At 39.4% G+C, this 27,695-nt stretch overlaps 1 protein-coding gene and 1 long non-coding RNA gene across 6 annotated transcripts in view; one reads left to right on the top strand and one right to left on the bottom strand.

Moving 5' to 3' along the window:
* Positions 1 to 27,695, top strand: part of vps13a (vacuolar protein sorting 13 homolog A) — a 397,184-nt gene that overhangs the window by 67,490 nt on the left and 301,999 nt on the right. For 4 of the 5 annotated variants that reach the window (XM_069930496.1, XM_069930495.1, XM_069930500.1 and 1 more), the window contains exons 10-12: positions 2,397 to 2,454; positions 4,211 to 4,338; positions 17,807 to 17,913. In XM_069930496.1, the coding sequence (XP_069786597.1) occupies positions 2,397 to 2,454; positions 4,211 to 4,338; positions 17,807 to 17,913 (293 nt within the window). Of the gene's footprint in view, positions 1 to 2,396; positions 2,455 to 4,210; positions 4,339 to 17,806; positions 17,914 to 27,607 lie in introns of those variants that run through there. The other variant, XM_069930501.1, reaches the window with a different exon arrangement.
* Positions 7,868 to 27,523, bottom strand: LOC138760107 (uncharacterized). Its single transcript, XR_011355421.1, has 3 exons — positions 27,147 to 27,523; positions 20,728 to 20,820; positions 7,868 to 8,076 (listed from the first exon to the last, which is right to left on the bottom strand). It is a non-coding gene; the product is annotated as an uncharacterized lncRNA (long non-coding RNA).

Below are 27,695 nucleotides of genomic sequence, written 5' to 3'. Positions count from 1 at the left end.
ACAGATTTCCTCTATTTGTAGAGCCTCTATACCAACCAATGATCACTCAGAGTCTTGCTGGTTTAAAAGAAGTTTGTACATATATTTTGGCTTCCATTGTTCTTGCTCACCTGTTAAACTCTGTCATTTAGCCTTGATCTCTGTTCATTTTTCTGCCAAAGTGTACAACTTTGTAACTTGGGTAAAAAATTTATTTAAGCACTTTTTATCCCAATCAGTCTGACCTTCTGCAGTTTATTGCTTTCCTCTTTATTTACCACCTTCAAGATTACTCTCACTTGTAAATTTTGAAATGTATCTTGATACATTTTTAGGCATACAGTATAGTAATAGGGCCCTTGAGCCTGTGCCACCCAATTAGGTTACAAGCCCCAGTACATTTTGAACAGTGGGAGGAAACTGGAGAAAACCCACGCAGACACGGGAAAATATACAAACTTTTTACAAGACAGTGTGGAATTCAAATCCCAGTCCCGATTGCTGGCGCTATAACAGCATTGTGCCATCCTTTTATTATCTCTTGTTGAAATATCACAACAAAATTTCTGGCACTGACTGCAAGAAGACACCATTGTGTTCTCTGCTTCCTTCATTGAAAGCCATTTATCATGAATATTTCCTGTCTCGGTTAGTTTTTAAAAAAATTCATGTCATTACTGACCTTTATTCCATTTTGATAACCAATCTTCTGTTTAAGACTGTCAAATTGCTTCTGAACATACATGGAAACAACAGCAAGCATTTTTATAATTATATCTTTGATGGGGAGAAGAGCAAGTGTTCACATTTTTTTTACAAACGAGGGATATTCTCTGCAGTCTCGGGAAAGGAAAATGTAATTGAGATCAGATCTAGATGCAATGAAGGCTCAGTTGCTGAGTAAGGGAAAATCCTGGCTGTAATCCTTCAAATAGATTTGAGAGTTTGATCCTATAAAAGTCAAAATCTAAGACTATTTTTCAAAAATGCTTACATGGATAATTTACACATTTGTATTTTTAACCTCAGTGGTGGAGAAAGTGTGAGGAAACCATCAGGGGTGGAATTAATAGTTGATTGGAGAAAACCAGTATGGATTTCTTAAAAGCAAATTGCTCTTTTCAACACTCTCACTTCAGCGAAAACTCTTAAGTTAGCAAACAGAAATGCAGCCAATGTGGTATGAATGGAAAAATTAGGCTGTGTTGATGTTCAAGAGAATTAGGTGTTCTTGTAGTAAAGTACTGAAATAAAGTGATATGTTACTCTTTCTTTATGAAGAGAGTTTGATTTCAGGAGTGATTCAATCTTATTTTGTTCTCCTTGTTTAAGTAAAGATTCACTTGCTTTGGAGGGAGTGTAGCAAACATTTACTGAACTGGTTCCAGAGATGATGGGTTTGGTCCTTGAGAATATATCGAGTTGACAAGGCTTGCATTCTTTGGACTTCAGAGCATGAATGGAAATCTCAGAAATTTACAAAATTCTTCAAAGGGTCAGATGCAAGAAGGAGGTTTTTCCCCTGACCAGAGTCACCGTTAGAGAATAAAAAGTAGGCAGTTTCAGACTGGACACGGATAAATTTCTTCAGGGGCAGTGAACTTTTGTGATTCACCATTCTGAAGACTTTGTTATGGAGTTCCTTCAGATGAACGAGATGAATAGATTTCTGGATATTAGGGAAATGAGAGATCTTTTGAAGAAGGTCCGCCATGATTTGATGAACAGTAGAGAGTTCAAAGGGACAGGTGGCCTTTTCTTCCAATTTCTTACATTCTAAAAGGAATCTGACAAGCTTATCATTGTGAGGAAATCATAGAATGAAAGGGCTGTGTGAATATGGATAGAAAAATGGCAAGAGAATAGATTTTAAAAAACAGGAGTAAAATGTACTGTGGTGTCACTATTAGGATTACGGATTTTCTTGATTTTTATATTCATGACTTGAATTTGGTTTTCCAAAGTTAAAGATGACTGAATGCATAGAGGTGTGGTGAACTCTTAAAAGAATAGTGAATTATGTCAAAGCAATGATGACAGACTGGTGGAATATGCATAGTGGTAGCACATGATGTGTAGTGGATGGAAATTTGAATTGTTACATTTTGATAAATAAAAAGCAAAATACAGCAAAAAGCACAATTCTAACTGAGCCATTGATTTATTTTAAGTTACAGGGACTAGAGTGCATTCAGACTGAAGTTGATAAACTCTGGGCCCACATTACTGATTTCATCCCAGTTTAGACTGATTAAACAACTTCAGTGATATTATTAATTAATGCTTGTATGAACCTGTATTTTACTGAAATTTGTCATTTACTTTGGCTTAGACTTGTAAATGTTTTGATTTGATTCTGATGACAGCAGAATTCAACTGTTCTTATTCAAAACTGTAATGTTTAAATTACTTTTCAGAAATTCTTGAAAGGTGGAGTTTCAACGAATAACTTCATTCCAAGGGATTATCAGTTCAGTAAGTTGCATATATTTATAATTCTGTGATGTGTTTAAAATAGCATAATATCTCAAATCAGATTATACAATTCCAAAGAAATACTGTTCTGCCATTAATTGCTGAGGTCGTGAATGGGATCCTGTTTCTATCTCTTGAAGAGCAATTAAATGCCCTAGATGGTGAGAAGGAAATACATTCTCCATTGTTTTTCCTTGTGTATTTGAATGTGAAGGGCCTTTGATAGGGAATGGATATTTGGTGTTGTAATGAATGAGAGGAAAAGGATGAGTTCTTCAGAGTCCACTTAAGAAGTGACCAAACCTCGACACAACATCTCACTTTTCAGGAAGGCACCATAATGACTGTACTTCCTCAGAAGGCTGAGGCGAGTAAGGCTACCAGCCACCATTCTATTAACTTTCCATAGGAGCTCTATTGAGAGCATCAAGCCAGCTGTACCACAGTGTGATGTGGTATGGTTGCTGCAGAGCATTGGATAGGAGGTCAATCCACAGGCAAAAGCAGTAGAAAGAATCATTGGGGTCTTCCTCCTGCCCCCACCCCCCACACACATAAATGATGTGCTTTACTGGATTATTATCTAAAAAGGGCTCGTAAAATCAGTGAGGGCCCTTGCCACCCTATAAGCAGCATCTTCCAGCTATTCCTGTCGCAAAAGAGATACAGAAGTATTGGAGCCAGAACCACCAAGCTGAACAGCAGCTTCATCACACGGGCAGTCAGGTTGCTGAATGACAGATGATCTATTGAAATAACTCTCCCAAGACTCCACTATTTATTAATAATATTTTAAATATAGGTGTATATGTACTGTACTTGTTTGTATGTGTATTGTGTCTGGATATGTGTTTTCACTGTTTTGCACTGTGGATATAAGAATGCTGTTTTGTCGTATTATACTGGTACAACCAGATGGTAAATAAACTTGAACTTAATCATGTGGAGAATCTCTGAGGAAATTTTAAGAAAATATGATCTAAACGTGGTGGTTTATTTTAAATGCAAGAACCATCACATATAATAAGATTTTTTTTGATGGTGATATGTGTTGAATGCAGGTAAATAGAACTGGCTGAGACAAGTTGGCCTGTTTATGTTTTGTAAAACTTTGACTTGTATAAAATAATTTACATCAAAAAAACAATTTCTAATGCTCCTCTCTTCCCCCATAACAAATCACCACACCTTTCTGCTTTTAAATAATTGCTGCTATGTGAGGTGGTTAACTGAATCAGAAACTATGTTCCAATACAGATTTTGCATGGAGACTCTTTCATAAGCTGTATTTCTTTTGGTGACTAAGTATGCATATTAGAATGCAAATGTGCACATTTTTGCAGGGTTTTGAAATGGTTGTTGGCTCCATTTATTTACCTGTTCGAAGATTGAATTGAGACAGGAGATTTGGAGATCACCTCCCAAGATCTTTAGAGAGGGATGGGAAATGTGGCACATTTGAAATTCTTTCAGAGAATGTGGGAGGCTTCTCTGTGTCAACAAATTGACATGAATTTATTGGGTATGGCAGCAGCTGTGGAGGCAGAGAGATGGTTGTCATTTTGATCTGCCTCCACAGTTGCTTCCTGACTTGTTGAGTTCCTCTTGCAGTTAGTTCCTTTAACCAAGTTAGTGGTTGAAGTAATTTGTGTTCCCTGTGGACATCAATTTATCTTGCTTTAGGCTAATTTAATTTGAAAGTCAAATTTTCTGCTGTATATTTGACAGCTCTGCTTTTTAAAAAAAAATATTTTAGTTTTCCAGCCAATATCTGCAAAAGCCAAACTTGAAATGAATCCCCGAGCAGAAGTTGACTTTGCATCACCAAAGGTAAACTTGGAAGTAAACCTTCAAGATATAACCGTTGAACTCAAGAGACCTCAGGTATGAGATGCTGATTACCACTGCAGAATTTGTACTTTTACTATGTTCCAAACTTGACTTTATTTTGCAAGCAAGAAAAATAAAAGGCATTCAGAAAAATGGGGAAATCTGCATGGAGAGAGATACTTTGTATAGCACAAAGTTCATACTTTTGTCGCATTGTACTGGTTCAAAAGTTCATACTTTTGAACAGCACAAGTTTTGATATAAACACAGTTTATAAGTTTAATATACCAATAAACAAAAATTATTAAATTTTATTAATTTTATTACCAACAGTGGCACAATAACATGTCAGCAACAATGGTTGTCATTTAGCTGCATTCATTCAACTTCATTATTGCTTAACTTGTTTTAATATACCTCTAGACTTTGAGCGGGAAGGCCATGACTGCTCTAATGTTTTATTTGTGTTGTAAAAAATTTATATTTAAATGGAATATGAATTTATTGCGGGAATGTAATAATACGGTATTAAAACACTTGTTAAAAATATGGGGTAAAAGAAATATGGTTTTAGGGTCGAACAATATGAGGGGAAAAAGGAAATGCAGTGAAGGTGATGCATGTAATAAATGTAAATGGCTAATATTAGAAAAGAAACTGGAAATTATAAGAACCAAACATTGAGAGAAGCATTAGAGTTCAGGAAGAATTGCAAAATGCTATTTGATTGGGGAAAAAAGACTAAAGTAGCACAAACTACATTAGACAAATATTTTCCTAAATTAACAATGTTCACTTATTGCCAATAAAGATCTTTGTCATTTTTCAGTTTTATGTATCCCTTTTAAATATTTTATGGACATGTTTGCATAAGAGTTCTAGGTAAAATAATAAATAATTTTCAGATTGGAACTTATATTAAACTGCATTGCAATAATGCTTTGAACAGTTTGGTTTTGCATGACTGAACTTTTTTTGGAATGTATTAACTGTTATTACATGGTAGCCTTATAGCTTCAAACTCTTATCAGTTATAGAATTTGACCTATAACCAAAGGCATCTAGTTCCAGTTGTGGCACTAATACTTCATTTAAAAATGCTGAATATTTAGAAAATAAATTGAGTTAAATTTTAATCTGCTTTAACAAAGCAAACCCTTTTTGTGACTGGGGATAACCCAAAGTTAAATGATTCCTTTGGAAGCATTTGTTCTGGTTTTCCAATAATTTTTTTTGATTTATGATGCAGCAGAAAAAATACAGAAACACAGGTTTTATGAAAGATGTGCAAATCCCTTCAAATGATTCTTCAGAATAAACAAAATATTTTTTTGAATTTCTGCCTTAGTTAGTGGTACTGTATTAACTACGTTCAGCCGAGAGCTCATCATAAAGCTTGAGGAATTTATTATTTTAGTCACAGTCAAGAAAGTGTGCAGTATGGTTGGATGGCATCATAAGCATGGAATTACTTCTCTGCTATAAAATTTGAGAAATATGAGCAATCTGAGAACTCAAATGCAATTGCTGCTAGTGTGTTTCAACTTTAGAAAAAACTTCTGACAGTTTTTTTAATCCTTGTGTCAGAATGGTAATTAGTCAATCAGGACCCTAAGGTTTGTTTTGAGACTAGATTAAAAATGACATCAACATTAAACATCTTGTACATGATTAAAAACTTTCGGCTCAAAGTTACATTAGAGGGAAAATCTTTTGTTGCCACTCAGGTTGGGAAGGTGATGAAGAATATGTTTGGTATCGCTGCCTTCATTGAGTAAATAAGACTTGGGATATTATAATACAGTTGTCCAAGTTGTTGGAGAGACCACACTTGAGTATCGTGTACAGTTCTGGTTGCTCAGCTGTACAAGAATCTGAATTGCTCAACCCACATTTTTTCAATTTCTCTGGAGTCAAATATAACTGATGAAAAAAATTATAATTAACCATTCCATATCTTACATTCATCAATTTAGTTGCACTGTCCTGACACCTAACCTCCCAATTGTCTTAAGGAAAAAATGTAAGTTAAATCACTTTCCCATTTAAGCCTAGATTTCTCCCATTCTGGTTTATCCATACTATCTTATAACATATCCGAAATATAACCATTCTTTGCTATAGAGGAAATCAAAGACTCAAATTTCGTCAACATGGGTAAATTCATCTCTTTACCATAATTATCTTTTATCAAAGCTCTGAATTGATAGTACACAAATAAAGAATTTGCAGATGTATCAAATTTCTCCCTCAATTGATTAAAGGAAAGAAACTGTCCTTCAAAACAATCCTGAACTATCTTAATACCCTTAAAATTCCATCTCCTTAAATGATTATTAAACAGTGAAAAGGGAATAAGTTGATTATGGAATAATGGAGTTTGAATTAATAGTTTACCCTTCGATCCTAAAACCATATTTCTTTTACCCCATATTTTTAACAAGTATTTTAATACCGTATTATTACATTCCTGCAATAAATTCATATTCCATTTAAATATAAACTGATGTACCTCAACTTCAGAAATACAAGCCATTTCTACCTTCGCCTAACTCGGAGGTTGGTCCATATCCATCAATCTACTAACAAATTTCAACTGAGCTGCTTCATAATAATTTTGAAAATGAGTAATTGAAGATCACCCAATTCATATTTCCACGTAAGTTTATGTAAAGCTACTCATGCTAATTTCCCCTTACATAAAAATTCCCGTACTGCTCTATTCAAATCCTGAAAGAAACTCTTTGAAAGTAAACAAGGTATAATAAAATCCATTTTAATCCTTTTTAATAAAGGAACATAATTTAATTTAAATAAAGATTGGTAATCTGCATTTACTATTACTCCCAAAAATTTAATTCTATCTGACCATTTCAATTTCATAATATTTAATATTCCGAATAATCTCCTTCCCCAACTGGTAATATTTCACTCTTATCCCAATTTACCTTGTATCCAGATAACTCCCCAAATTTCAGCAAGCAATCTTGCAAATATTTCAAAGACTGCTCCGGTTCTGTCAAATAGACCAACACATCATCCACAAATAAATTAATCTTATATTCATCATCTGCAATTCTCATCCCTTTAATCTTATAATTCTGTCGTATTGTCTGAGCTAACGGTTCAATAGCCAATGCAAACAAGGCTGGTGTTAATGGACAACCTTGCCGAGTCGACCGCGTTGATTTAAATGGTAAAGAAGTTTGGCCATTTGTCATCACCCTAGCAATTGAGTTTTTATATAAAGCTTTAACCCAACCAAAAAACTAAGGGCCAAAATTAAACTTCTCTAACACCTTAAATAAAAAAATCCATTCAACCCTATCAAAAGCTTTTTCCGCATCCAGGTGGTTGGGTTGCTGTCTAGATGCATTGACCAATGTGATCAATCTAAGAATGTTATCAGATGCATTTCTATTATTAATATACCTGTTTGATGTACATGTATTAACTGAGGTAAATATTTAGCAAGTCTAATTGCTAATATTTTCACCATAATTTTATAATCTACATTTGGTAAAGAAATAGGCCTATACAAAGATACTTTCAATGGATCTTTATCTTTCTTTAAAATCACAGTAATTATAGCACTCGAACAAGATTCCGGTAACACCTGATCCTCAGTTATTTGCTGTAGAACATCTCCAAATACCGAGGATAAATCTTCATTATAAAATTCAGTTGAAAATCCATCATCCCCTGGTGACTTCCCATTCGGCATCTCTTGTATAGCTTCTTTAATCTCAAAATCTGTAAATGGAGCTTCTAATTTCCTAACTTCCTCCTCCCCTAAAACAGGTAAATTTAATTTAGATAAATAAGAATCAATAGAACCAGCTTCCTGCTTTCCCTCAGAAGAATATAATTGTTTATAAAATTAATAAAACTGGTCATTAATTTCCTGAGGTTTATATGTAACTATTGAATTCTTTTTAACAGCATTAATAATTTGCAATGTCTAACACCTTATGAGTCCTCTCACCTAATTCATAATAACATTGCTTAAATCGATTGATTAAATGCTCATACTGATAGGTTTGTAGTGTATTATAACGTAGTTTCAGCTTTGTTAAAGCTGCCTTTTTATCTTCTGTGACATCTTTCTGAAATTCCTTTTCCAACTCAGTAATTTGTTTCTCCAATGTTAAGCTTTCCACCACATGTTATTTTTTTCACTTTCGTAGTCGTGGGGGTCAGGTATCTGGCACAGGGGCTGCCCCTGATGTTCAGAAGGGAAAGAAGGATAAGAATAGGATTCTTGTAGTTGGGGACTCATTAGTCAGAGGGACAGATAGGAGGTTTGTGGGAAGAGATAGGGGATTCAGGTTGGTATGTTGCCTACCTGGTGCCAGGGTCAGGGATATCTCTGATCAAGTACATGGCATTCTGCAAGGGGAAGGAGAACAGCCAGAAGTCGTGGTCCATGTGGGGACCGATGACTTAGTTAGAAGTGGGGATGAGGTCCTGAAACAGGATTATGTAGAATTAGGTAGGAAGTTAAAAAACAGGACCTCCAAGGTAGTAATCTCTGGATTGCTGCCCGTGCCACGAGCTAGTGAGGGTAGAAATAGGAGGATGTGGAGGATGAATGCGTGGCTAAAGAGATGGTGCAGGGGGCAAGGGATAAGATTTCTGGATCATTGAGATCTCTTCTGGGGAAGGTCGGACCTGTACAAGAGGGACGGACTCCACTTGAACTGGAGGGGGACCAATGTGCTGGCAAGTAGATTTGCTAGAGCTGTGGGGGTAGGTTTAAACTAGTTTGGCAGGGGGATGGGGAACAGAGGGTGAGAGCAGTGTCCAGGGAGTATGGCCACCTAGCTAGGAATAAAAAAGATAAGAAAGGTAGAATGGAGATTAGGTTAGAAGGTAAAAAAGAGAATATATGTGAGGGTCATTCTCTGAGATGCATATATTTTAATGCAAGAAGCATAGTGAACAAGGTAGATGAGCTGAGAGCATGGATAGATACTTGGGGTCACGATATTGTGGTAATTAGTGAGACCTGGCTACAGGAGGGGCAGGACTGGCAACTTAATGCTCCGGGATACATTTGTTTTAGATGTGATAGATCAGGAGGTTAAAAAAGGAGGAGGAGTTGCTCTGCTTGTTAGGGAGGACATTACTGCCGTGAGGTGGCAGGATGGTATGGAGGGATCAACCAGTGAGGCTGTTTGGGTGGAATTGAGGGGTGGAGGAGGCAAGAGGGTGCTAATAAGGGTGTATTTCAGACCACCAAATGGACCAAGGGAATTAGAGGAACAAATTTGTAGGGAGATAACGTATATGTGTGAAAATCATAGGGTAGTGATCATGGGAGATTTTTAACTTCCCACACATTGATTGGGATACCCATACGGTTAGAGGGCTGGATGGGCTGGAGTTCGTTAAATGTGTTCAGGATCGTTTTCTAAATCAGTTAGTAGAAGAACTGACTCGGGATGGTGTAATACTGGATCTCCTGTTAGGGAACGAGCTAGGTCGGGTAGCAGACATTAATGTTGGAGAACCAATTGGGTCTAGTGACCATAATTCTGTTAGTTTTAGGGTAGTTTTAAGGAAGAGCAAGGAGAGGCCTAAAGTTGAGGTTCTGGATTGGAAAAGAGCAAATTTCGTAGGAATAAGAAGGGATTTGGGGAGTATTGAGTGGGACAGGATATTTTCAGGTAAGGATGTTAATGAAAAATGGAGGGTATTCAAAATAGAAATTTTGAGGGTACAGAGTAGTTATGTCCCAGTTTGGATCAAAGGAAAGGCTTGAAGTCATAGGGAGGCTTGGTTTTCGAGGAATATTGGAAATTTGGTTAGGAGAAAAAGGGAGGTGTATAAGAGGTATAAAGAGCAGGGAGCTGAGAAGTTGAAGGAGGACTACAAGGAGTGTAGAAGGAATCTTAAGAAAGAAATTAGAAAGGCCAAAAAAAGGCATGAAGAGGCTTTGGCTGACAGAGTAGAAATAAATCCAAAGGGTTTCTATAAGTACATTAAAAGTAAAAGATTAGTGAGAGATAAAATTGGACCCCTTGTAGATAGCGAGGGTAGGCTGAGTGAGAAGTCTGAGGAAATGGGGGAAATTTTAAATGATTTCTTTGCCTCGGTATTCACTAGGGAAAAAAATGTTGAACCAGTTGAAGTAAAGAAAAATAGTGGGGAGGTCATGAAGCATATAAGGATAACCGAGGAGGTAGTGATGGCTGTGTTAAAAAAGATAAAGGTGGATAAATCTCCCGGACTGGACAAAATATTCCCTAGGACACTCAGGGAGGCTAGTGGACAGTTAGTGGGGCCATTAACAGAGATATTTAGGATGTCACTGGCCACAGGGGTGGTACCAAAGGATTGGAGGGTGGCGCATGTGGTTCCTCTGTTTAAGGGTCCAAATGCAAACCTGGGAATTATAGGCCTGTAAGTCTGACGTCTGTGGTGGGCAAGTTGATGAAAAGTGTTCTGAGGGATGCTATTTACAAATTTTTGGAGGTACAAGGATTGATAGGGAGTAATCAGCATGGTTTTGTCAGGGGTAGATCATGCTTGACAAACCTGATTGAATTCTTCGAGGGGGTTACAAAGGTTGATGAAGGGAAAGCTGTGGATGTTGTCTGTTTGGACTGTAGTAAAGCTTTTGACAAAGTTCCCCACAGGAGGTTAGGAAAAAAGGTGGAGGCATTAGGTATAAATAAGGAGGTAGTGAAATGGATTCAGCAGTGGTTGGATGGAAGGTGTCAGAGAGTAGTGGTAGAAAATTGTTTGTCCAATTGGAGGCCGGTGAATAGTGGAGTTCCTCAGGGTTCGGTCCTGGGTCCACTATTATTTGTTATATATATTAACGATCTGGATGTAGGGGTAGAAAATTGGATAAGCAAGTTTGCGGATGACACAAAGATTGGTGGTGTTATGGACAGTGAGGTAGATTAGCGTAGATTAAAAGGTGATTTAGGAAGGCTGGAGGTGTGGGTTGAGAAATGGCTGACGGAATTTAATACAGATAAATGTGAGGTGCTGCATTTTGGAAAGGCAAATTTAAATAGGTCATATACATTGAATGGTAGACAATTGAGGAGTGCAGAGCAACAAAGGGATTAAGGAGTTATGGTAAATAGTACCCTCAAGGCTGATACTCAGGTAGATGGTGTGGTGAAGAAGGCATTTGGAATGTTGGCCTTCATAAATCAGAGTATTGAATTCAAGAGTAGGGAGGTTATGATGAAATTGTACAAGGCATTGGTGAGGCCAAATTTGGAGTACTGTGTACAGTTTTGGTCACCAAATTATAGGAAAGATATAAACAAAATAGAGAGAGTGCAGAGAAGGTTCACGAGAATGTTGACAGGATTTCAGGGTCTGAGTTACAGGGAAAGGTTGTGCAGACTGGGGCTTTTTTCTCTGGAGCGTAGAAGATTGAGAGGGGACTTGATAGAGGTGTTTAAGATTTTAAAAGGGACAGACAGAGTAAATGTGGATAGGCTTTTTCAATTAAGAAAGGGGGAGATTCAAACTAGAGGACATGGTTTAAGATTGAAGGGGGAAAATTATAAGGGGAACATGAGGGGAAATTTCTTTACGCAGAGGGTGGTGGGAATGGGGAATGAGCTTCCGGCAGACGTGGTCGAGGCGGGATCATTGGTTACATTTAAGGAAAGACTGGATCGTTACATGGATAGGAGGGGACTGGAGGGGTATGGACCGGGTGCTGGTCAGTGGGACTAGGAGGGTGGGGATTTGCTACGACATGGACTAGTGGGGCCGAACTGGCCTGTTCTGTGCTGTAAGTGGTTATATGGTAGTATAACTAATAATTTGCCCACGCAAATATGCTTTCAAAGTGTCCCTTAATACAAAAGTACTACTTACTGTATTAATGTTCTCAGTCATGAATAAAGCAATCTGTTTCTTAACAGAAGTAACAAATTCTGGTATCTTTAATAGCATTGTATTAAGCCGCCATATATAAGACAATAAGACAATTGCACCAGTTCCAGACTTGCACAAGAGAAAAACAACATAGAATGACCCGGCTTTTATATTCGGTTTGGCATACTCTACCTTGTAAATGTGCTGATATATAAAAAAAATCTATTCTAGAAAATGAATCATGTCTAAATGAATGAAAGGAGAAATCTTTCTCTGTAGGATTTACTCTCCTCCAAATATCAATTAAATTCCAATATTTCATCAAGGCCCCTATTTGTATTGTCGTCTTTGATTTCCTTATACTTTTTGGAGACCTATCTAACAAAGGATCTAAAACACAGTTAAAATCTCCCCAAACCAAAATATTTTCCTTGGCCTGATTTAACAAGATAAAACCCTCTGACATAAACCTTTCATTATCCACATTAAGTGCGTAGATATTTAACAAAGTCCATGATTCAGCAAAAATTTTACAGTTCAATCTCAAAACCCTCCCTGCATTACCTTCAAAGGATTCTAATTCAAATGGTAAATTTTTATTAATTAAGATCGCTCCACCTCTCGCCTTGGAATTAAAAGAAGAAAATACATGACCAACCCAATCTCTCTTCAATTTCATATATTCTTTTTCAGTCAAATGAGTCTCTTGCAAAAAAGCAATATCGACTTTCATTTTTTTAATATAAGCCAATACCCGTTTATGCTTAATAGGATTATTCAATCCCTGGACATTAAAAGTTGCAAAGTTCAAATTAGACATTTCAGTAAAAACTCTACTATAAAATATTATTCCCCTTTCTAATTCCCTATATATTCTAAAGACTCCCCCCCATATAAAAATGCCACAAAAGCAAAAAAAAACTTTGTCTCAGTAAACTACTAAAAAGTAGTTACTCCCTAAAAATCTGTGTCTGGTAAAATCCACTAGTGGCTGACGACTATCAAGTCTCAGTGTCATCCACCCCCCCCCCCCCATCAGACTTTCACAAAGTAATTATTCAGACATATTCAACCCAGTGATTCCAATCCCAATGATTGTTCTGGGTCTTCAATATCAGGAAGACTTTGTGTCAATTCAACCTTCTTTCCATTCTTTGAGTTTCCCATCCTTTCCATTCCCATTTCCATTTACCCTCCTTTTAGGCGACGATAATGGCGAACAAACCATTTCCTCGCAAATCTGGCAATGAATTCGCAAAAATTAATGCATCATGATCATTTTCAAAAAATTGAAACTGAAAATGTCCATAAAAACCTTTAAGTACAGCCGGGTAATGAAAGGCAAATTTGTAACCCTTTCGCCTCAACACTTATTTAGCTGAATTAAATTCTCGGCGCCTTCTAATAATTTCTTGACTCAAATCCACATTAAAAAAAACACTGTTATTTTGAACCATCATTGATTTTGCTGTGCCTTCTGCACCGTAACTCGTAATATTATTTCTCTATCTTGATATTTCAAACAACGAATCAGAACTGCCCTTGATGGTTGACCTGGAAATGGTTTTTCCCTCAATGCTCTATGCACACAATCCAACTCTAGACCATCTGGAAAAATTTCCTTGCCCAGTACCTCAGGAATCCATTTCTTAAAAGTTTTTACTGGATTTGAACCTTCCATATCTTCTGGAAGACCTACTATTTTTACATTATTTCTTCGACCTTCATTCTGTAATGAATCAATCTTCTTCAATAATTCCTTCTTCTGAATCCCCCAGTCCACGAGAGTCCTCCATTTTTTCTCTATTACGCTCTACTTGATTCAAACATTCAAAAAAAGCTTCTTCAATTAAAAAAAATTATCCTGTTCAATATCTACTGTTTTTATACATCAACTAACATCACTTTTAACTACATTCATATCTTTCTTCATAGAAATCATCTCTTCACACATTATTCATTTTAGTTTTCACTTCCATAAATCCTTGGTTTATCTGAATAGACATCTGCATTGACATGTTTTCCATTTGATGAGCAATCCCTTCCAATATTGTAAACATAGAATCCAGTCCAGATTCCATCACTTCCCCTTGAGGCCTTCCTTTTCTGGTCTCAGTCCCCAATTCTTCCTGTGTTAATTCCAGTAACGTTGAGCTCTCTCCCTCCCCTAACGCAGTGGCTCCTCTTCCAGTGTGGCTGTGGGTCTGGACACCCATCAACAGCGTGCTGACCTCGTCAACCCACCGTCATTCGGGCTCCCCCACTGCCCACACCTTTTCCAATAACTCACGGACCCGCATGCCCGGCAGTCACCGACTACGCAGGTGCGTCTCCCAATGCTGTACTGTGCGCCCCCGGACCACCAGACAATACTGCGGGCTCACGAGTCTCTACTCACTTGGCCAATCCGCCCGTGTGCCTGGGTTCTTGGGCAAGCGAGTCAGGGCTAGCCGAGCTTGTCACTGAACTGGCGTCATCTTGCGAATGCGCGATCAGCGCCGGTGTAATACTTAGCTGAGCAGGAGTCCTCTGAGGCTTGGGAACTCTAATCGACGACTCCGTGGCTTCAACTTGGTAGGTAGGCCTCAATTCTTCAACACTTTTATAAGGTAATTTCTTTTCCAATTGAGCTTTTGATTTCTTCACGTTTGTTGCCATTTCAATCCTCCACTATTCCAAAGTCTGTAAATACTATTTTTAACCACTTTTGCAAGTTTTAAAATCTGGTATTTATATCTAACTGGGGGAAGGTGGAACTACATGTCTTCCCTCTACGCCATCTTGCCACGCCCCCCCCATCTACCAGTTCTTTGTCCGTTCTCCCAACCTATCCAAGTTCCTCTGCAGATTCCATCCTTTCTCAACACTAACTGCTCCTCATCCTATCATTGTATCATCCGCAAACTTGGCCACAAAGCCATCAGTTTCTTTATCTTAATGGTTTACACACAACATGAAGAGTAGTACTCCCAACACCTTAGCTGTGGAATACCGCCAGTCACTGACGGCCAACCAGAAAAGGCTACCTTTATTCCCACTCTTTGCCTTCTACAAATCAGCCAAACTTCTATTCATGCTATTACCTTTCCTGTAATATCATGGCCCTTATCTTGTTTTGCAGGCTCATGGGCAGAAACTAGTCAAAGGCCTTCTGAAAATCCGAGTAAAACATCCACATCCAGTGACTCTCCTTTGTCTGTCCTGCATGTTAACGCCTCAAAAAAATTTCCAACAGATTTGTTAGGCAGGATCTCCCTTGAAGAAAATCATGCTGACTTCAACCTATTTCATCTTGTGATATCAAATACTCCAAAACCTCATCCTTGAGAATAGACCAGAATCTTACCAACCACTGAAGTTAGGCTAACTATCTTATAATCATAAAAGGTGGAGTGACATTTGCAACTTTGCAGACCTCTTGATCCATTTCTGAAAGGCAATTCCGAAAAGATCACTAATGTTTCCACAAACTTGTCAGCAAACACTCAGAATCCTGAGGTGTAGTCCATCCAGTCCAGGTGGCTTATCCAGCTTCAGCTTTTCTAATGACCTTAGTAGTAAGAATTACATGCACTTCTGCCCCCTGACTCTCTTGAATTTTTGGTACTTCACTTGTGTCTTCTGCGGTGAAGATTGATGCAAAATACCTGTTCAGTTCATCTGCCATTTCTTAGTTCCCCATTACTGTTCTCCAGCTAATTTTACAGCGATCCGATGTCAACTCTTGCCTCTCTTTTACTCTATATTAATCTGAAAACTTTTTGTATCTTTTACGTTATTAGCTTGTTGACTTGCATAATTTTTCTCCCTTTTTTGTTGTTTCCTTCTGTTGGTTTTTTTAAAAGCTCCCATTCTCCTGTCTTCCTATTGGGCTGAAGGTCCTGTTCTATGCTGCCTGGTCATATATAAAGTAATTTGCATATGATTCTAAATATTTATATCCATTTGCCTATTGGGAAATTGAACTGTTCCTTTTGCCCAAAGCTGATGCCTCTAACTTGTGCAATGTACATTTTTGATTTGGTTTGGAAATTGTATCAAAAGTTGATGACCTATGTTTTTTATTCTCTCAGTATAATACAGAATAAATTTTTGGATTAAGGGGATGTTTGGGGACATTGATTTCATTTTTGCTGACATCCCAACATAGCTTTTGCCGTTAAGTATTAGCTGCTACAATCCTTGGTGTAGTTGATCTGTGGAATCTGTCCCATAATGAACACTGCAATGTTGAACTCTTTCCTCACCCTTATATTCTTTGGCTTCTCTTTCTCCATATTTTGTAGTTGTCATGGAGGGTGCAAAGTAAAACTCTACACACCAGTGGGTGAAGCTTATCTCTTCAAACTACAATACCCCACCCCACCCCACCCCCTACCTAAACCTAGGAATCAATCTTCAACTTTTGCTTCACTCCTATTGCAACTAAACTCTTGCTTGGTTGGAAAGATAAGACCTCTATACAATATTTCAGCTGCAATTTCATCAGGGCTCTGAACAACTTGAACAAAACTTTTTTTACTCTTGTACTTAAATTTTGCTGCAATAAAGACCAGCATAATATTTGTCTTGAGAGTCTTCAGGTAAAGAAAACAGCTTTCAAAGATACATATTACAAGGGTTGCTGGGTTTGTGAGAAGCAATTTGATTTCAATCTTTTGACAGTTAAAAACATATCAACTCTATTTATTTCTTCCAAAGTGCAAGAACCTGGGAGACAGTTGATGTGAATCTGGGAATAATAAATGGGTTAGAGCATGGTTAGTGCGCATGGGAGATTGTGGTAGCTGTAAACCCAGTCATTAAAGTTCAGATGAGAAGAAATTTCTTGATCCAGAAGATTATGAATCTTTGGAAACCTCTACGCAATGTGGTTATGGAGGATTAGTTCCTCTTTATATGGGCAGCATCCTGGGAGGCAAAGGGGTATTCCACATTTAGAGTTAAAACCCTGGGTTTTTTTGGGATATTGACAACATCTAGGGGTATACTGTTAGAAAAGGAAAGTTCTGATGTGAGAAATCATCTATGATAAAATATGAAGAAGGTATGAGGGGCAGTATTGCCTTCTCCACTTTGTTTCTAATTTTTTAATTGGTCAAGAAATAGAGGGGTGATGGGAAAATCTTTTTCATTCAGATGGTTTGGAATGGACTGCCTGAAAGAGTGGTGGAGGCTAAAACACTTAACATATTTAAACAGTACTTAGGTGTGTACTGGAAACAGTATGACTGCAGGCCTCTGTGGTTATTCTTTTGCAACTGGCATAGACTTGATGTACTGAATGGCTTCCTGCATCTTAAATTTTGTATTACTTTTGTGGATAACTGTAAGAGAGCTCATTCTCTTCCTTTCCTAAATGTATTTTCTTTTCTTAACATTAAAGATTTTGTTCTAAAAATAATCAGAGTTAATTGCTGGAGGAAAAATATTCTTTTAAAAGATGATCCAAGTATCTTGCAGAATTAATATTTTTATCCAGTAATCAGTGATATACATGTTTAAGAAAACTGTACATTGTTATATTTGGTTTGCTCTTTAAAATGGCTTCAAATAGATTGCCACCACCATTAAAATAAAACGTGGATACAGTACAATTGTATAACAATAACTGTCTGGCTAATTATATGTGGCATTTTCATAGAGAACCTTGTTTTTATTCTTTGAACAGTATCTTAGCATCATGGAGCTGCTTGGATCTATTGATATGATGACACGAAACCTTCCATATCGAAAATATAAACCAAATGTCCCTTGTCGTGATAATCCCAGTAAATGGTAAACATTTAACTTTTTTGGGAGCTATATAGTTGGATTATTTAAAAATAAATGTTTTTGGAAAGAGAACTTTTCAGTTTAATACTTTGTTGTGGTTGGTAATGGCAGATGTATGCAATAAATGATGAGAAAATCATACTAATTGTTACATATATGGGCACTTTGTTTTAACTGCTAGTTATGTGTGATCTTTAGATTTGTATCTCATAGTCTTCATTAAATTGAATAAAGCATTAGAATGATAAATAAAATATATTTGAAAATTAGATATTGATTAAATGCAAAGAATTCAATTTAGTGTAAAAAAACCTGGCAAAACTTGTATACTTTTATTGAAGATTTACCCCATTGAGCTGATTTTTGACCTCTGGCAAAATAACAGTATTCACCTCAGAACCTGAAGAATGGTGTCCATTAAAGGTCTAGTTTTTGCTGTTGTTATTTGTTTTTTCCTATGTCAGGAATCTGTTGAATGAATCACTAATGTCAAACCTCTAAGATGTCAGTCAGATGTATCTTTCTCAATGATACCTTCAGTATTCCAAAGAACCAATCCCTTCTTGACTCCCTGGTCTGTTATTCCATCTTCACCAATTTTAGTTACTTTCCCATGCAACCATAGGAGGTGCAATCCCTGACCTTTTACCTCTTCTCATTCCAACATTCATGGACCCAAGCAGACTTTTTAGGTGAGCAAATCTCGTGCACTACTTCCAATCTTGTGTACTACATTAAAAACACAAAAATGCTGGAGGACCTCAGCAAGTCATATAACTTCCATAGCAGGTAAAGATATATAACCAATGTTTTGGGACTGAACCCTTCTTGAATAAAAAGGAGGTTAGAAAGGGCAGGGGAAGGAGTACAGGCCAACAGGCATAATTGGATGTGGATAGGAGAGGAAAGGTGAGAATTAATCAGGGGTGAATGCAGAGCTGGAAAAAAGATAGAGGGAAAGAGAGAGAGAGAGAGAGAGAGCTAGAGGAAAGGAGACAGAGGAAAGGGAAGAGACAGGGTTGGAGGGGGGAGGTAACCAAAACAGAAGAGGTTGATGTTAATATATCTGGTTTGAGGGTACCCAGACACAATATGAGGTGTTCCTCCAATTTGCAGGTGGTTTCATTCTGGCAGTGCATTGACAGTCATGTTGGCATGGAATCCTGTGCTCTCAAAGAGGTGTCCTCTGCATTAGAGAAATGCAGTTTGGGTGACTACTGTACATTCCATCCACAGGTACAACCCTATGCTTCCAGTTACCATAAGAAATAGGAGCAGAAATTGGCTATTAGAACATAAGAACATAAGGAATAGGAACAGGAGTAGGCCATCAGGCCCATCGAGCCTGCTCCACCATTTAATAAGATCATGGCTGATCTGATAATTGATTCAACTCCACCTACCTGGCTTTTCCCCATATCCCTTAATTCCTTTGTTATGGAAAAATCTATCTAACTGAACCTTAAATATGTTTAATGAAGTAGCCTCAACTACTTCCCCAGGTAGAGCATTTTTCCCAATCCTTCAGTTTTCCACTACTCTTGGCTACTTTGTACACATGACTATTTAATTTTATACTTTCCTTTATTTTCTTAGTTAACCAAGTCTGACTCTTCCCTCTCTTACTACCCGTATTTTTAACGGATATACATTTTTGTTGAGCACTGTGAAAAATCTCTTTGAAAGTCTTCCATTGTTCCTCTACTGTTCTGCCAACTGGCCTGTGCTCCCAGTCCATGCTGACCAATTCCTCCCTCATCTTTCAAGCATAATACACTAGTTTTAGATCTGTTACACCCTCCATCTGTATGAGAAATTCATTTATACTGTGATTGCTTTTTCCAAGAGAGTCCATAAAAACTAGATCGTTAATTTTACCTAACTCATTGCACAATACTAGATCTAAAATAGCATTCTCCCTTGTAGGTTCCTTAACATGCTGCTTAAGAAAGCTACCATGGATGCATTCCTTCACACTCTCTCGACCAACTTGATTTTCTCAATCTACATGGAAGTTAAAGTCCCCCACGACAACTGCTGTTCCGTTCTTACATGCCTCCGTTATCTCTTGGTTCATTGTTTGTCCCACTATGCTGTTGTTTGTTCGGCAACAGACAACTCCCACCAGTGATTTTTTTTTTTTCCCCTCTTTACTATTCTTAATCTCCACCCAGATGGACATTCTGTTCCTTAGATCATGTATAGTCTCTCATTATTGCCCTGATCTCATCCTTGATTAAGAGCACCACCCCACCACCTTTACCATCCTATCTATCTTTTGTACTACCTGATACCCTTGAAAGTTTAATTCCCAATCATGCCCATCTTGCAACCACGTTTCTGTTATGGCCACTAAGTCATATGTTGGAGTACTGATTTGCACCTCAAGTTCACAAACCTTGTTTCTAATACTATGGGCATTCAGATAAAATGCCTTTATGCTCATTATTCCTTTAGAATTCAGTGACCTGTGCATCCTTTGCTTTTTGACTTTTCTGCCCTCTATTTTTCTTTTTCTCTTCCCTAACTCTCTCTCATTCTTTCTTTGTAGTTTCTCATTCCCCTGTCCCATTAGTTTAAACCTTCCCCAACAGCACTAGCAAACATTCTCCCTTGGACATTGATCCCAGCCCTGCCCAGATGTAGACCATCTGTTTTGTACTGGTCCAATCTGCCCCAGAACCTCTGGGACATTAATGTCCCAAGAAACTGAAACCCTCCCTCCTGCATGATGTTCAAACCACCTATTCATTCTAACTATACAGCCCTTCATTTGCCCTCCAGTTCAATCATGAGCTTATCCATTCTCCCACTCACCCCTACTCCCTGATCTTCTCCCCATTAACTTTGATATCCTGGTTAATGAAGAATCTTTGGTGCTCTGTCTTTAATATGCCGACTGACTTGTACCTGTAATATTAAAGGTCAACAGCATCAGTGACTGAAAACAAATGATTGATATTTTGAGCTGAAACCCTTCATTAAGACCAAGAACATGGAGAAGAGAAGCTAGTGTAAAGAGGATAGGGTAGAAAGAAGGACAATGTCCTTCGTGGGATTGGTGAACGAGGAACAGGTGAGGCCCAATTCCCTGTTTATCTTGTCTCTCTTTCCTTTGCCTGGCATCTGGAGACAGATTGCCAGATGGCACACCAAGGGAGAGAGAGGCAAAAAAAGCAAAAGGGTCAGGTGGAGTAAAATGAGTTGTATAGGGTGGAGGGGGTAATTGAGACAAAGGCTGCCAATACTAGAACCTCATTTGAGATGGAGGTGAGGGAGGAAGTGTGTAAGAGCAAGTGTTGTACTTCCTGCGGGTGCAGGGAAAAGTCCTAGGGGTCATGGGGAGGTGAGCGAGGAAGGATGAGCAAACAAGGATGTCATGGCAGGAGTGATCCCTGGAGAAGGCAGAAAGAGGTGGAGAGGGGTAGATCAGTCAAGTGGTGGAGTCCAGTCGCAGCTGGCGGAATTGATGAAGGATGATGTGCTGAATGTGGATGCTGGTGGTGAGGATGCAGAACCCTATTTCTGTTCTGTTTGGAGAGAGAGAGAGAGAGAGAGAGAGAGAGAGAGAGAGGTAATAACAGATTTCTGATAAATGGAGGAAATGTGGGACATGTCTCCATTGACTATGGTAGAGGGAAATTAGTGTTTCTTGTTGAATGGAATTTTTAAAAATATTTTTCACACTGAACCATATCAACCAAAATATGTACAAATGCTTCTCATTAAATTTACACAGTGGTCTTTTCTCCCCCTTTTTCTCCCTTTCACTCCCTCCCCTCTTCCCAGCCCCCTCCAAAACCCATAAATATTCAACATATACAATACAATAAAACCATAAAACAATATTTTCACACAAAGGAAAATAAACGAAAAACATGTCATATTTCACACTGAATCTAGTCGTTTTGTTGTCTTATCATTTTCATTCTAATTTTTGGGGATGGAGGTCGTAGGCAATCTCTCTCTGATATGTTCCATGTATAGTTCCCAAATTTGCTCAAATATTGCGACTTTATTTTTTATGTTATATGTTAATTTTTTCCAATGGAATACATCTATTCATTTTCATTTCCTGCATTGATTTAACCATAAATTTGGCCTCTTTATTCTTTTTACTTGTCTTTTGTCCAGCTTTATCCAACATTGGGTCCAAATTAAGGTTAAAATCCCCTCCTATCAATATATTTCCTTGTGTGTCTGCAATCTTAAAAAAAAAATATCCTGCATAAATTTTTGATCCTCCTTGTTTGGCGCATATATACTGAGCAAATTCCAAAATTCTGAGTATATCTGACACTTTATCATTGCATACCTCCCTGCCGCATCTATTATTTCCTCCTCTATTTTGATTGGTACATTTTTGTTAACTAGTATGGCTACAACTCTAGCTTTTGAGTTATAGGATGCTGCCGTTATGTGTCCTACCCAGTCTCTTTAGTTTGTTATGTTCCACTTCAATTAGATGTGTTTCCTGCACAAATGCTATATCTATTTTTTCCTCCTTCAATAAATTTAGTAGCCTCTTCCTTTTAATTTGGTTATTTATTCCATTAATGTTTAGAGTCATATAGTTCAACATGGCCATCTTGTATCTTGCATACATCTCTTTTCTACCTCTTCGCCACCTCCATCCCCCTTTTCCCCATTTTCATCTCATAGTTTTCTCTTATTATGCTTAATATACAACAACACATTTAAGACATAAAGTACCCCCGCAGTTTCCACTTCCACTAATACCTTAACCCCAAAAGTTCCCCCCCCCCCTCTCTGAGTTGCCCCATATCCCTTGCCGGGCAACCACAACTCCCCTTTTCTTGTTCGCAGTGTCAACTCATTTTGCAGTGACGGTTATTCCCCCTCTAACCAGCCCTCTCCAGAAAACACTTTTTTTAACATATAACAAAGCTCTCTCTCTTTCCCCCCTTACTCCCTTCCTTCCCTTCTCTTTTCCTTCTTTAGTTCTTTACATATACATTGTTTTTACATCTTTATATATACTTTATCGCCATTCTTCATTCTTGTTACATCTTCTCTTCTCCTGTCCTGCGAATTCTTGTGCTTTCTCTGGATCCAAAAACAGTCTGTTTTGCTCCCCGCGTATAAATATTTTAAGCACTGCTGGATGTCTTAATATGAATTTGTAACTTTTTTTCCATAAAGTTGATTTCGCTGTATTAAATTCCTTCCTCCTCTTTAAGAGTTCAAAACTTATGTCTGGGTAAAAAAATATTTTTTGACCCTTGTATTCCAATGGTTTATTATCTTCTCTAATTTTATTCCTTGCCTGATCCAGTATATTTTCTCTTGTCGTGGATCTCCAAAATTTTACTAAAATGGGTCTTGATTTTTGATGTGTCTGTGGTTTCGGAGCTAATGCTCTGTGTGCCCTTTCTATTTCCATTTCTTCCTGCATTTCTGTCATTCCCAGGACCTTCGGAATCCTTCCTTTTATAAATGCCTTCATGTCTGTGCCTTCTTCACCCTCCTTCAGGCCACTATTTTTATGTTGTTTCACCTCCTATAATTTTCCAACATATCAATTTTCTGAGATAACAACTCTTGTGTCTCTTTAATTTTTTTTGTCACTTTCTTCCAATTTTTCTTTTGTTATTCACTTCCATTTCTACAGCCGTTTCCTGCTCTTCCACATTCTCTCCTCTTTTCCCTATTTCTGTCATTACCAGTTCTAACCTTTACATTTTATCTTCTGTTCTTTTCATTTTCCTTTTAATTACATTAAACTCTAATGACAACCATTCTTTTAATGATCTCATTTGTTCTTCATAAAAAACTATCTATATTCTGTTCATCAGTTTTATCTTTTATTTCTCTTTGTCCATCAGTTTTACCTTCTATTCCTCTGTGAAGATCTTGGTCTTCTTCCTCCTCTTCTTCTGTGTCTGTATCTGTGTTTGTGTCTTCTTCTCTTTTTTGTGCCTGTGTCTCTTCTGTTTTTCCTGATGAGCTGCTTGTATCTCTTTGTCGGGCCTCTTCTTGCTGGGCCTCTTGTTGCTGGTCCTCTCCTCCTGTGCTGCTCGTCTGTTGTTCCTTGCCCTCCAGCTGAGAGCCCTGGTGTCGGGTGTCCCTCAGCTGCTCGCTCGGTGACAGCCCGCTCCTCTGCTGAGCCCCCCTCCCGCCGGTGTCCTCTTTCTCCTTTGATTGCGCATTTTTGTTTGGCTCCGAGAGCCATTTTTGTTATTCACCAGCTGGTGGGTCATGACTCCACAGAGCAGGCACTGACCTCGAGTGTCTGGCGCTCCTCGTCACCACAGCGTCCTGCTCCTTCGTGCAGGTAAGGCCTTCTTCTTTCTTCTTCGGCAACTTTTTTTCCTGTTCTTCTTACTTTCTCCTTCTTGGAAGCCATCTTCTTTCTCTTCTCTGTATCTTTATCTTCCATTTCTTATATTCTATTTTTATTATGCTTTGCTTTTTCCTAACTTTTTTCCTATTTTCTTGGAGAGGGCTGGTTTTCCCGACCAGCCACTACTCTATCACATGACTCCTCTCGTTGAATGGAATTTCAGAAATCCTAGATTGGAAGGCCTCAACTTGAGTGTAGATGTGGTGGGTGAGAGATGACATAGTCCATATACCAATGGGTTTGCAACTGCAGGAGGTGCAGCACTTTTCAGACACCTCCTCACTAATTACCATCCAGGGATCTAAACAGCCCTTCCACGTAAGGCAAAGGTTCACATACACCTCTTCTCACCTCGTGTGCAGTTAGTGCTCTGGACGTAACTTGTCAACATTGGTGAAATCAAGTGCAGACTTGAGGACCACACTGTAGAGTGTCTATGATCTGTCCACAGTCACCAATCCTGAGCTCTCGGTTATGGATATTTCTGTTCCCCTTCCCGTACCCATACTTACCTGCCTCTCCTGGTACTTCTCAATGGCCAGAGTGATGCCCAACATAGACTTGCAGAACAACTCCTCTCCCGCTTCGACATAATTTCCACTCTGTGGTGCTACCACTATGTGTATAGATGTATACTTGTTCTGTATGGGCTGGCCCACCCACTGAACCTGTGACTCCTCCCTCATAAATGCTGTTACGCCCAAACCTTTCCCTCAGTACCTGCCTTGGAACCAGGCTAACATCATGCAAGCTGTGCTGATGCTTTAAGGTGATTAAAGCCTATTAATCATGACTCTCTGTCTGATTGTGGTTGATTGGTAGTATAATTTAATCACCTTAATTTTAGACCATAGACAAGGTAGTAGGGCGGATAGATTAGACATCGACCCAAATGCCTCGACTAAATTCGACAACTTTCATGAGGCGCAACGATGTGCGAAACAAGGAAGACAAGAGGGAAGTACTCTTTACCCAAGTTGGCCACGGAGTTTTCCAAGTGTTAAGAGACTTTTCTACTGACTCTGAAGTGATGGGGTTCCTGTATAACTGCCCCGATGAATATCATATACGCACAATTCCTCCTGGGCAGCCGAAAACAAGCGCTGGGTGAGTCAAATGATGAATAGACGCAGGCACTATGGCAGCTGGGGCGAGCCTGTGACTGCCGAGAAGTCTCTGCGTCTGCCCACCTCGAAGGCCTAATACGAGGCGTGTGCATAGCAAGGTTCAGCTCTGGCTTCATCAGACAGAAGCTACTAAAAAAAGGCAATCAGAGCCTGCAGGAAGTAGTGGACTTGGGCTAATTCACTGGAGATAGCGCCGAAGCATTCTCTTCAGGTAACGCGGCCACTGCTTGGGAGATACTGTGTCCCACGTCACTGCCATCGCTATCGAGCGCCAGAAGTGCTGCTTCTGCTGCCACGAGAAGCACTCCATAAGAGCTGCCTAGCCCGAACTGCCACATGTTCCACTTACGGGAAGAAGGGGGCCTATGCAAAAGTGTGAAGGTCCCCACTTACCCCCAGCAGGGCCTCGTGTGGCCCACAGCTGTTGCCATCTTGGGCCGCCCCCCCCCTTCCAGCTCCACCTCAGACATCACTTCTGGTGGCTGGAGACAGATCGATGGGGCCCTGGAGCAACAAGCGTCACCAATTCTGGTTCCACTTCCAGCAATACAGGACAGCACTGCGTGCATGACATGGGGATGGCCATCTTGGCGAGCGCCCCTAAACCAGGACAGCATCGACTTGGACAGCAACCACATGATGTCCTCAATTCAGAGGATTCAGCCAAAGACATGATGAAGGTCGAGGTACACTGCTACCCAATTAACAGTTTATTTGACACTGTAGCATGGAGAGCTTCAGTGCAAGCTAGTAGCCACTAGAACCAGACGGTACAGCTCCAGCGACAGAGCCTTCATTAAAGCAGAGGTCAAACGACTCCTAGCAGAAGGAGTCATAGGGCATGATCAGGACCATGACGCCAATGGAGAGCCCAAAGAGCAGAGAGAAACAATGCATGGTTATTGACTGAAGTCAGACCATAAACTGCTTTACCCTGCTAGATGCCTACCCACTTCCCACCAACACCGACATGGTCAACAAGATTGCCCTCAGCATCCCTTACGGAGTCACAAATGGGGTCTCTGTCTACCAAAGGGAGATGGACTGCATAGTTGACTCAAGGCCACATTCTCCTACCTGGACCAATGTGACCATGACGCCAATCTCCACAAGTTTCTCTGGGTGCTAAAAGCCTCAACCTGACCTATAAACAAAAGAGTGCATCTTTAGCACTTCAAGGCTGGCTACCCTGGGCTGCATGGTGGAGAATGGCATCATTGGGCCAGACCCAGACTGCATATACTCCCCCTGTTGGAACTCCCATTACCCCAGACCCAAAGGTGCTTGGGCCTCTTTTCCTATTACGCCCAGTGGGTCCCCAATTACGCGGACAAAGCCTGCCCCCCCTGGTGAAATTGTCCACTTTCCCTCTGTCAGCAGAAGCCCAAATGGCATCCACACGCATCAAGGGTGACATCGCCAAGATGGCAATGCATGCTGTAGATGAATCCATCCTGTTCCAAGTGGAGAGTGATGCGTCTGACTTCTTCCTGGGTGCCACGCTCAACCAGGTGGTCAGGCCCATGGCATTCTTTTCCAGAACCCTCCAGGTCCCCGAGCTCCGACATTCAGCCATCAAGAAAGAGGCCCAAACCATAGTGGAAGCTGTGTGCTATTGGAGTCACTATCTGGCTGGAAAACTGTTCACTGATCAATGAGCAGTCGCTTTTATGTTTAACAACAAACAGTGGATAAAAATTAAGAACGACAAGATCCTGAGGTGGAGAATTGAACTGTTCACTCACAACTATGAGATCTTGTACTGGCCTGGGAAGCTCAACAAGCCTCTCGATGCCCTATCTGGGGGGACATCACAGCTGGATTGCCTCCAAGTCCTCCACAGCAACCTCTGCCATCCCAGAATCACCAGGCTCCAACACTTTGTTAGAGCCTGCAATCTCCCCTACTCGATCAAAGACATCAGGGAGTTGACACTCAACTTCCCGGTCTGTGCGAGTGCAAACCCCAGTTTTATTGGCCAGACAAAACCCACTTTGTTAAGGCCACCTGCCCCTTCGAGCGGCTGAACATAGACTTTAAGGGATCCTTCCTGTCCACCAACAGGAATGTGGACTTTCTAAACATCGGTGAGTAGTCCAATTTCCCCTTTGCCATCCCCTGCCTGGATATGACCACAGCCACTGTCATAAAGGTGTGATGCGGTATCTTCACTCTGTTCTGATACCTCTATATCCATAGCAACTGGGGGGGACCTTCTTTATGAGCAAGGAGCCAATGCCAGTGCCTGTTGGCCAAGGGCATAGCCACGAGCAGGACCATTGTCTATAACCCCA

This window comes from Narcine bancroftii, chromosome 1, assembly GCF_036971445.1.
Source record: "Narcine bancroftii isolate sNarBan1 chromosome 1, sNarBan1.hap1, whole genome shotgun sequence".
Taxonomy (NCBI): Eukaryota; Metazoa; Chordata; class Chondrichthyes; order Torpediniformes; family Narcinidae; genus Narcine; species Narcine bancroftii.
This window is presented reverse-complemented; position numbering and strand designations above follow the sequence as displayed.